This window comes from Branchiostoma lanceolatum, chromosome 16 (genome assembly GCF_035083965.1).
Source record: "Branchiostoma lanceolatum isolate klBraLanc5 chromosome 16, klBraLanc5.hap2, whole genome shotgun sequence".
NCBI lineage: Eukaryota > Metazoa > Chordata > Leptocardii > Amphioxiformes > Branchiostomatidae > Branchiostoma > Branchiostoma lanceolatum.
The window spans coordinates 5,728,133-5,739,242 of record NC_089737.1 but is presented as its reverse complement, the minus strand read 5'-3'; the positions used below and the strand labels follow the sequence as shown (position 1 = coordinate 5,739,242).

The 11,110-nt window shown below is 39.7% G+C and overlaps 1 protein-coding gene across 1 annotated transcript; it reads right to left on the bottom strand.

The window, feature by feature from the left end:
- Window positions 1–1,359: 1,359 nt before the first annotated feature.
- On the bottom strand, window positions 1,360–3,107 carry LOC136422033 (ras-like protein rasZ). Its single transcript, XM_066409653.1, has 2 exons — window positions 3,025–3,107; window positions 1,360–2,200 (listed from the first exon to the last, which is right to left on the bottom strand). Exon 2 carries the CDS (start codon window positions 2,099–2,101, stop codon window positions 1,730–1,732), a length of 372 nt encoding a protein of 123 aa, XP_066265750.1. The 5' UTR covers window positions 2,102–2,200; window positions 3,025–3,107; the 3' UTR covers window positions 1,360–1,729.
- Between the last annotated feature and the right edge of the window lie 8,003 nt (window positions 3,108–11,110).

The following is an 11,110-nucleotide window of genomic DNA, read 5'->3' as shown; positions in this document are numbered from 1 at the left end:
CGTCCCTGGCTTAAGGTCAAAGTGTACGTAGAAAGTGACGCTTGTTACACTTCTTCTCATTGGCCGATCTTCTCATAAAAGTTGTTTCCCTTCGATAGTTGTCTATGCCAAAATGTTAAGTACATTATACGATGCAGAACTTCTATATTACGTAGTTTTACTCATCAGAGTATATGATTGAGAACTGCAAAACGTTAATCAGCAGACTTTCAAGAGGTCGCACCAATCGTAGACCCCCTAGCTCAACGCCTGTGTAGGGTTGATTACAACTGCACAATGGCTGTCTTTATAGGACAATATTTGTGGAACATACCACGAAGAAGCGCCCGGGGGGCCAAAACTTCTTAACATTTTCTCTACCTTTCTTATCTCCGTACAACGAGGTCTTGAAGTAAGATACCAAACTTGAAGTTGATTGTCAGCGAATGTTATACATGCAGGTTTCTTTTCGTCTTAATTTCATTGTAATATTTAGTTTGTTAAACGTAATCAAACAAACAATGTGCCTGTTCTTATGTATTACCTCCTACCTTTAGAATGTTATTCTGTCTCAGATCCCCTTTCTTTGCTTTCTTTGTTCACTGCCACTGCCGAGATCAAATGTCACGTTGACCACAATGACGATGTAAACACTAAGCCAATGCCACATAATTTACATACATGGCGGGCTGTGAAGCACAAAACGAGCCCGTTGCAAAAGTGTGTGCTTTGGCTACCCCTTGTGCTTGTCGTTGAGGAAATGTTTGCTAACTATGGATGACTCAAGTCCCTAGGGACGTGCCCCTGAAAGACAGTCAATGCCTAAGTAGTTCATAACGTGATTAGATGTTTTGTCTTAGCCTGTGTTTACACAAGCTCTTGGGCGGAGGTTAATGACCCCCACGGATACAGGGGCCAGCCGCTAAGGAGCTAGCGCGATTTGTCAGGCTACACTTAGTCTTACATTCGGATTTTGAGGGAGTGATATTTCTTTGCTTATATGTTCTATTAGGTATTATGTCGTAATGGCCAGGAAAGTAACAGGACAACAAGTGGTAGACAATTTGGTAGGGTTAAAACAAGCTTTCTTCTGATATGAAACACAATATTCGTCATAAGAGTACAATAAAGAAATGATCGACCGAATTCAAGTCTCAGAACTTTTTTTGTGTCCAATTTATTTTGTATCTCTTTATAATTATAGTCTTGGATTGGGGTCAGATAAGAATATTTATCTTCCCAAAACATACCTAACATCGTTAGTTTCATAAGGTCATAACCATTTTTGTGTGCTAAATACAGGTCTATATTTAAAGTTTGTTGGTGCTGCCTTCAAGAGATGTTATTGTAGTTGAAGAAAATGACAAAGATAACAGCATTACATTTGAACAAAGTATTCTTTAATAACTGTTCAATATTCATTGAATGTGCATTTCTTACGACTTAAATACTTGAATCATCAAACAGCAGATTTTGTGTTTTATATACAACGCGTTGCACTTGCAATTGATTAACGTCTTGCCACAAAAGCTTTGGGCGTACGTTTATATGTGAGGTACCTTACATGTACTCTCTTAGAACCGTAGTATAATGTTATTCTCCAAGCAGAGGCTTCGATCGAGAGGGGCAGTTTTGTCCGGGATTTCTAACGTCCCTCAATTCCGACAAAACTACCCCTCTCGATCGAAGCCTCTGCTTGGAGAGTAATATAATGTATAGTTCGCAAATTCGTTTGATTTACTTGTTATATTCATATTTCCATACTGTCCGTCGCGAAGCTTGGCAGTCTGTTGAGCTGGCGGCTGTGGTTCCCCAATCCGGAGGAAAAATTGCTGACCTTGTCCATCACCTTCCTTATCGCAGTCGGCGACAGTTTCAACGCCGTGCAGGCCTTACACCTCTTATACAACTTCTCGAACATAGTTCTCACTTCCTCGTGAGACTCCTTGGCGGAGACTTCGAGAAACATGCAGCCAAGCGCGTTGGCGATCTTCTCGCCTTCGGAAGACTTGACCATCCGGTCGAGTTCAAGGTCACGTTTGTTGCCCACCACCATGACAGGGACTTCCGGCGCCTGCGCAGACGACCCCTTAGTGTGGTTGATGAGGAACTTGAAGCGCATGATCTCGTCGAAGCTGCACTGGTCGTTGATGCAGTAGGCGATGATGAAGGCGTCTCCCCATCGGATCTTCTCCTCAAGATTCGGCGACTGGGGGTCCTCCTAATCATCAAGACAAAAAGTTAAGTATACCTCTTACGTCTTAGTCTTTAGACATCCTGTCAACTGGATAAAATTTTGAAACAGACGTTTCAGGCATGGCAGCATCCACTGTCTTTCGTCAGTGTCTAAGCCCCTGTCTCACTTGTGCGTATATACAAGTCCGCACGGGTTGCGTAGTAACATGCTTTTGGTTTAGATTGAGTTTGCAGCAGAATAAGTGATTTCTTAGGTTCGATAACTAGGCTGCACAACGGTACGGTGGGTCAAAGTAGAAAACAACTTTTTCCCCGCAAACCTTACTTGAACCAGAAAATGTTGATGCGCAACTCACGCGCACTTGAATATTCACACAACTGTGACAGGGCCCTAAAGAACTGGAGAACCATGTTTTATACCAAAACTCTGAATTGATATGTTAATGAGGGGAAGGCAATTTAAGATGGTTCATCCATCTTTTCTGTAGTCACTGACGACATACAACGGATGTTGTCTGAAACGCCTGTTTCAACATTTTATCCAGTTGCTTGAGTAATTATTTTTGAAGTATCCCTCTTTGAGTCTGGAAAAGTCAGTGATAGTCTACATGTATATCTGCAATGCTAATAATCATACAAAAAATATAATCAATTTGAATGCTTTACCAAATAGATGAATTTGTGCAAAAATGTGATGTGAAATATCCCTCTTACATTCTGGAAAAGGCAGCGATAGTCAACATGTATATCCGAAATGCTAGAAACCATATGAAAAGTATAATCAATTTAGAAGCTTTACCAAAAAGAAGAATTTGTGCAAAAATTTATAATAAAAAAAAATCAACATACTTGTCCGGCTGTGTCCAGGATCTCGAAGTGTACCTGCTCGTTGTCAATGTATGTGTTGTGTTTGTATATGGCCTCTGGTGGGAACGGAAAAAATAACAGTGTTCAATTAAAAATGCTTTATTTATGATATCATAATCTTGTCCTCAATAATTGTATCACGTGGATTATAGTACGAGTTATATTTTTGCTCAATATACTTTTAAGAATTCGAAATAGTTGCCGCTGGCGTATATATTTTTGCTTCTCTTAACTGCACTGCGATCCACAATAAATTCGGTAGAGGGGGCAGTTGAGCCGTGCTTACCCAGAGTAGGATCGTAGTCACAGATGAAGCGCCTCGTCACGAATCTCACAGTCATAGCTGAAACAACAAGGGTATTGTTACTTTCATTGTAAAGTCTAAGGCTTACTTGCATATCAAATTCTTGTTATCACCAAGTGTCCTGTTAGGATATATGTTCATTTGAATGTTTTTCTTCATCTAGCCTTTGTGGTTTGCTTTTGTGTTGTCTTTAACAGATATTATAAACAGAACATAAGGCAGTGACTGTATTGTTTACAACGACGACGCCAATGAAAATGTCATAATCCTTGACTAATATGCACAACATGCTACCGGTACATGAAGAAATGATAACATACACCAAGAGTATATTTACACTTTTTGATAACAATTCAAAGATTTTTAAAAATCAATATGCACTAATCAACTTGACAATGTTTGCATCTTTGCTGGTCATCACTAGACATCCAGTCTGCAACTATTAGAACGGCTAAGTAGAGTTGACAAGTTTTCTGTAGCTGACAACCGTTAACCGTATACTGTATGTATTTTGCGCCTTGTCGGTGAATCGTGTTTCGGCCATGTGTAACACGAGTTTATTTAAGGCTTCATCATCTAGTTTACAGTAAATAGCTAGTGTCGCTGTCCAGTAAAGTGGAAATGTACACAGTAAGTGCTAGACTGATGGCAAAGGTCCAAGAAAAGGCCTTTAAGGTGATAAACATATAGCGTTGCCAAAGAAAATACCATCTCGTGTTTAGTGACTGACATATGCTTCGTGTTGGTCCGCCGAATGTTTGGATCAGTTTCGTGGCTTGCAAGCAGTTTCTACTATTGAATTTGTTACTTTTAACTAACTTTTAGGAAAATCAACCGGAACACTAGAAGCAAGAGGAACTGTGGAATATGTGGAGGTGCATGAAAAATGTTGGTGACAGTTCGAAAACTTTAACTATCAATCCGCATTTTTGCCGTCGTTTTCGTTACTATTTTGGGATTGTCTGAAGGACGGGCCTTTATACGTGACTTCCGACCCGCCATACGATATGTCCTGACACGTTCCGTTCGTTAGCCTACAACTTAGTACAAGAACGCAGCTTATTCGTTTCCTTTGAAATAGATCGACAATTTTGGTTTGTGTGTAAGGCCCTCTGGCCTCTACCTGTCAACACATCGTTCACTCCACAAGTCATATCTCGTGTTATCTCGCGTTATCTCGCGTTGAAGGACAGGAGATCGCAGACCATATCTCGTGTTATCTCGCGTTATCTCGCGTTGCAGGACAGAAGATCGGCAGGTTGTAAAGTGAGGTGAAATACGATCGCACGTGGAGGCAGCTACTGTTTTTCTGCTGTCCACACGGACTGGACGGAATCACGCTGGGAATGTAGAGCTCCGGTGCACAAAGTTGCCTTTGAGCGAGACCCGACCACAGAAACAATGTCTGGGCAGTACTAGGAGGAAACGAGTAGCTTTTGCAGATAAGATGGTAATTTAAGACAATATATCGCTTGCTTTTACTACGAACGACCCCTTCTTACATACATACATGCATGTATTGTAATCTTTTTTTTTATCCAATTTTAAAGGCAACCCAAGCAATATCAGGACCCAAAAATCGGATTTTGAAAGTCAATTCATTTAGTCATCTCTATACATGATTAGTTCGAGCAACACTATCACAATGTATAGCGACGTCCATGATACAAAAATATGACTTCGTTGTAATGTGAGAACTCACCGAAAATCGTCGCCGGGGTTTTTGTAGGCTAGTAAAACTAAGGGGATCATCATATGGCATGTTTTTTTACACAGTTTTAAATATAATACTCAAAGTATGAAATTATTACAAAAATGTGCTAGACAGTGTTAGTAAATGTCACTACAATAAAGATTTCAGCATTTTTTCAATTTCCATTTTTTGTCCCTAATATTGCTTTGGTTGCCTTTAATTCTTAGGGTCTACTGAATCTCTGTACTTAGCATTTGATAATCTTAATTTTCACATAGAGTTGGGGTGATGTATGTTGGTTAAGTCTAATGGATGCATACTGAAATATGATTCATTTAATCAAATCTTATCGACAAGGAAATTCTTTGAAATAGAAGCATAGCTACGCCGGAAGATGCTAATCTTAAACCTTCTATCAAACTAGAGCTATAACCTGGGATGACCTCCGTGACCGAGGTCATCAGACATCAGCTGCCATGGTGAGGAGATCGTTGATTGGCCGAGAGATGATTACAGTACAGATAAACTACTTTCAAGTCATGTCAATCAGGAAAATCATTGTGTACAAGACTACGTGTGTTATTATGTTCAGTAATACAATGTGTTTCTTATGACATCTGTTATCATAATTACGACTCCAGGAAGAGTAGTGAAGTTATCTTTTAAACAAATAAACAACCCAATAGCATTTGATCGAGCCGAGTGCTTTTTGCGCACAAATTTTAAATCCAAACTTTAAGTCTCTCTTTTTTTTGCTGTGTGAGAGAGATTTGTAGTAATATCACGTCATTTTATGTTTGACTAGCCGAGGTAGTACAGTGCCTCTACTCTCTACCAATGAAATAGTACAGGTTTTTTCGAGGTGAATATTGACCAACAGGGGCCACATATATAGTACAGTGATAGAACAACGGACATTTCCACTGAACTTTAACTTCATGGTGACGGCAAGTGATTTACAGAATGGATGTGTGAAGGAATCCTTAATAACTACAAAGGTTTTTTTTCACGATGATGATAAGTTCACGGTACAGGGGTGACCGTGAAAACAGTAAACATAAAGTTACAGTGAAAGAAACAATAATTACAGTACTACCGCTGCATATGATTTACTACTTGAATGGAAACCCGTATAAGGTATGATATGTTTTGGTCTGTGTGTCTGTACCTTAGATTTCTTCTGTTACCATATATACGTATTTGTCCGAATTAAAAGTATTGGGAGATGAATCTCTGCCAACTTTCTTTCAAAACAATCTCTCAAAATCCCAACTAGAGGTAAACGACATTCTATGTAAGTCAAACTGCCTAATATGAAAAGACAACCCTTCATATGGACTTCTTTTGGAACTGGTTTGGAATTTCGTTATTACAAAGTGCTGAAAGAATCCCCCTCCCCCTTGAGGAAGACTTGACAGGTTTGGGTGTTTTATCTATTTGCCAGGGCGACTTGGCACGAGTATAGACATGTGGACGTTGCGTGAGACATTCTAGTTTTTGAAGAGGTCTGTTTTTTGACAACACGTTAAACGCAGGTATCTGCTTGAAAATATATATAGACACAGTACAGAGGTTCTGACTGTAACACATAACGTGTTTTTTTTCGTAAAATATCTCTTACGCTCTGGAAAGGACTTTGTGTATATCTATTTGGTGTGTTTGTTAACATCTAAGTCTGTGTTTATATGAAGTATTTGTTTATAAGCAGGTAGTCATAATATTTATAAACAACGCGTGCTTTAGAAATAAAGAAAGTAGACATCATGATATCGTAGCAGTATTACAAAAATAGTTAATTTAGATTTATAAACTTAGTTATTTGTACATGCAGGTTTTTCCTCACGTTTTACGCAAGGTTCGAATCTAAAAATCATGCAGCTTACTGAATTAGCAAAAAACTGTACAATTTTAAATTTCTGATGTCAAACAGATACGCTTAGAATAGATTTCAAAATAATTCAATTTATCTCTGGTTTTAGATATCTACCCCTAAGTATGTATAAAACTGTGTGATGTTTATCATATATAAATTGACTCTTACTAGTAAATTAATGGGATAGGGGGGTGCTATTCCATTAATTTATTAGTAAGAGGTTTTAGAAATTGTCTCTTACTAGTAAATTAATAGGATGAAGGGGTGCTATCCCATCAATTTACTACTAAGAGGTTTTGAAAATTGTCATATAGTGAAATAATGCGATACGTTTGTGACAGACGTTATCACGTGTAAAAGTAGTTATTACGGTTTTCGATTGAAATACTTTTTTGGAATAAAAAATGGGATAAATAGCTTGAGCTCTGTTTTTTACTATATGGTTACGCCATGTGGTGCCACCACTGAGAGAGCATGGGCATTCTGACACGTGTCATTGACCCTTAAACGCATGTCACGCTGAGTTATTTCACGACCAGACGTTAGTACATTTTGCCAACACGTTCCTAACCTCACACGTATAACGTACAAGTGTTAGCTAGGGGCTTATATATTCGACGGAAACATCTTAATCTAACGTCGAAATTAGTGGGCTCCCTTCCAGAGTATTCCAAATATTTACTGCTTACATGATTTACATGGAAAAGAATTGAGTAAAAATCAATTTCTCTTTCATTTGATGTGTAATTTGTTTGATAAAGTAATTCAGGACATTTAATCTTGGAGGAGTAAAAATAAGACCTAAAATTATCGAAAACATCTATCATTCTATGATACTGGACTAATAATGTACAGACTGTGATTCGTGTTGTATGATGATTAGTTGACTAGTAGACTAATAAAGGGAAGTATTAATTAACAGTCACACCAATGATCTTTTATTGAGTCAATGGTAGAAAAGATAAGACATTCAAACTACGTCTTACGAAAACAGACATATTTCTTTTCACATTTCTTTCAACCATAATTTCCGGATTAGGTATCAAATGAAATCGAAACAAAAAAATGTTGTGATGATAATCAAGCGATTGATTTCTTTGAGGCCAAAGCCAAATTCTTCTCGAGACGCGTTTCCAGAAGGGTTTCTTCAGAGCTTTACCGTGTTAGTGCATTTTTTGGTGAAGGTCTTACCGCGCAACGAGGAGAAATTCCAAAGCCTTCGGCTTGTGTGGTACATAGTAGACCTACCACATTTTCGCCGGTACATGTATAGCGTTGTTACTTACTTTGCGTTGGTGCTATTTTCAAATTGAAGAAATAATATTATGAAGTCAGGAAATATTTATTGGTATTGTAATGAAGGTAGTGGTTGGTTTGTCTTTGATTTTTCTGATGTATTTGAAAATACATTATGTACATTTCCTGCTTGTGTTGAACTTAATTAAGAAATACGTTGTATCATTTAGAAGGGAAGAGCTAGGAAGGGCTCGGGCACTTGTATTTTTCTAGTCAAATTTGCTTAGGAGAAGAATATGAATTTGTGATAAAGAAAGTGACTCCCGTATCTTATTATGACTACCTACTTATAAACAAACAGTTGAAATAAACACAGACCTAAATGAAAACAAACATACCAACTAGATACAAATAAAGTATTTTCCAGAGAGGGTTAGATATATTTTTACAGAAAAGAGTTGCTAGTACGTCTTGATTGATTTAACTTACAGCCAGCCTTATGTCCCAATATTATATAAATATGTATGTCCCTACTCACATACATGTACATACGTATTACCATCATGCGCCCATATTGCAAACGTACACGCCCTCTCAATTAAAGGCAACCAAAGCAATATTAGGGACAAAAATTGGAAATAAATAAAGTGTCGAAATCTTTATTGTAGTAAAATTTACTAACACTATCTAGCACATTTGTGTAATAAGTTCATACTTTGAGCATTTTCAAACCATGCAAAAACATGCCGTATGATGATCACCTTAGTTTCGCGAGCCTACAAAAACCCCGGCGACGATTTCCAGTGAGCTCTCACATTACAACCAAGTCATATTTTTGCATCATGGACGTCGCTATACATTGTGATAGTGTTGTTTGAACTTATCATGTATAGAAATAACTATGAGTTTCAAAATCCGATTTTCGGTCCCTAATATTGCTTCGGTTGCCTTTAAGAGAATACAGAGTGCACAAATCACAACAATAATGACATGACTCACCGGTTTTCCCGACCCCGCCTTGCCCGAGCACCACCACCCTGATGTGTGTCCCTGACCCGCCATATCGGGCCTGCCCTCCGTACCTACTCGCACCCCCGCTTTTCTTCATGGACTTGTGCCGTACAAGTGATGTCATGATCACCTTTTTGTTACACCTTTAAAAACCGAAGACTCGTCCGTCGCGATGGCGAAGCCACTCTTTTCTCTGTAGATATACACCCCTTCTGTTGCTAGCAGTTTTTGTGAAGACTACAGCGAAAGGCGTCGTTGTCCGTTCGGACCAATGTCTCGTATATCGTACACACGCTGTACACCGTATATCGTACACACGAAGCCACTCTTCTCTCTGTATACACCCCTTCTGTTGCTAGCAGTTTTTATGAAGACTGCAGCGAAGGGAAGGTCCTTGTCCGTTCGGACCAATGTCTCGTATATCGTACACACGCTGTTTTTAGTCCTAGAACATCGATTTCGGACAAGGCAGGCCTTAATCCAGCGCCAAGAAAATACTCCTGTTCCGCAAAAATGGACGTGTTGTGAAAGGCTCCTTATCGCATAGATAGCGACGGTTGGCTGCGTAGCTCCTAGATAATACCTTGAGATTCGAGACGCAATCTTGTGTTCAGTACGTCAGACGTACCAGTCCCAAGCTGGAGTTTGTTACGTGTTCCACGTGCCAGATTGTTTACGGTACTTATTGTGGTCACAACAGATCCAGGCTAGGATAAAATTGTTTGCGGTTCCTCCAGTTCCAACAATCGGTAGACGAAACTATCAACAACAGACGCTGTTTACATCATAGGCGTCTCGATAGATAGCGTAGTGGTGAAGATGGCTCGGCAGTTGCTATGTTGTAGAGTCCCACAGGAGCTTATGTCGTTACCAATGACGTTTTAAAGCCTCGCTCCAACGTAGTAAGTCCTTAACAAGAGACGGTATCCCGGGGCGCACTGGTACGTCTCTTTTTGAAGGTTCAGTTGTACAATGGTGTCTGAGCATGTGACGCTCCCCTTTGCATGGTATTGTAGTGCATACCCTTACATGCCTGTGGTATTGTAGAGTGCCAGTGTAGGGTAGCAAGGCCCCAAGCTTATAGAAACAGTAGTCACCGTCCGTAACAGGAAGGATTCACTAAGTACACTGTGGAGAAGGCATTAGGATGCTCGTCGCGTGTTCCGGACTTATCCTTTTTTCTGTATGTACAAAGAGCTTTCAGTTGTCAGCGATGACAGGCCGTTGTGTCCTATACTTCCAGCACCTATAGTAGGGATAGAGAAACAATGAAAATCCTTAGCATGAAGGACAAGGGCTGAATAGCTATGTATCAGTTTCAAGAGATCACAGGTTTGCGGCAGAGGTGGAATTTCATGGAGATTTCATCTCATACCTGCTACTGCCCAGTTGTGTCCGTAATACAGACTCCGTATACGTACACACACGGTGAGGTAGCATAGCGTACAAGCTAAAGGTAGTATCATTACGTAGTAGGTTGTAAAATAAAGAACTAGTTTCGCTCAAAGATTTTAGATAATGTTTTACTTTCCTATACCTAAACCCCTATGCGGTAGCTCTGAAAGAGTCTTACAACTTTTTAAGAACACATACAAGCGCGCTCTGTAGTTGCATTGTGCTATTAGCCCTCCCTTTGCGTAATATTTCCTACCGTTTGAGTAGCGCCACTGTTCACTCATTCCCTCAAGCTAGCACGAATCACGTTCAAGAACACAGGGACCCTGTAAGACCGCATTGTCACGGCGTCTACCTAGATTGTTGTGGGTGTCAGACAGTAGCTATGGCAGCCCAGTACACTACCTGGCGGCCGCTGCACGATCAGGGAATGATTACTCACGCCATGACTGCGGTGGACTCCACTAGCTGCTCGCAGCTTCAGGCGGGCTTAAAATGTAGTCCTCCGTTAACATGGGCCGGGGGAAGTCAGACTCGTGTTCTCGTCAATGATTCA

Excerpts from the sequence above, each read along its gene's own strand:
- LOC136422033 (XM_066409653.1), bottom strand. The coding sequence starts at position 2,101 with ATGCGCTTCAAGTTCCTCATCAACCACACTAAGGGGTCGTCTGCGCAG.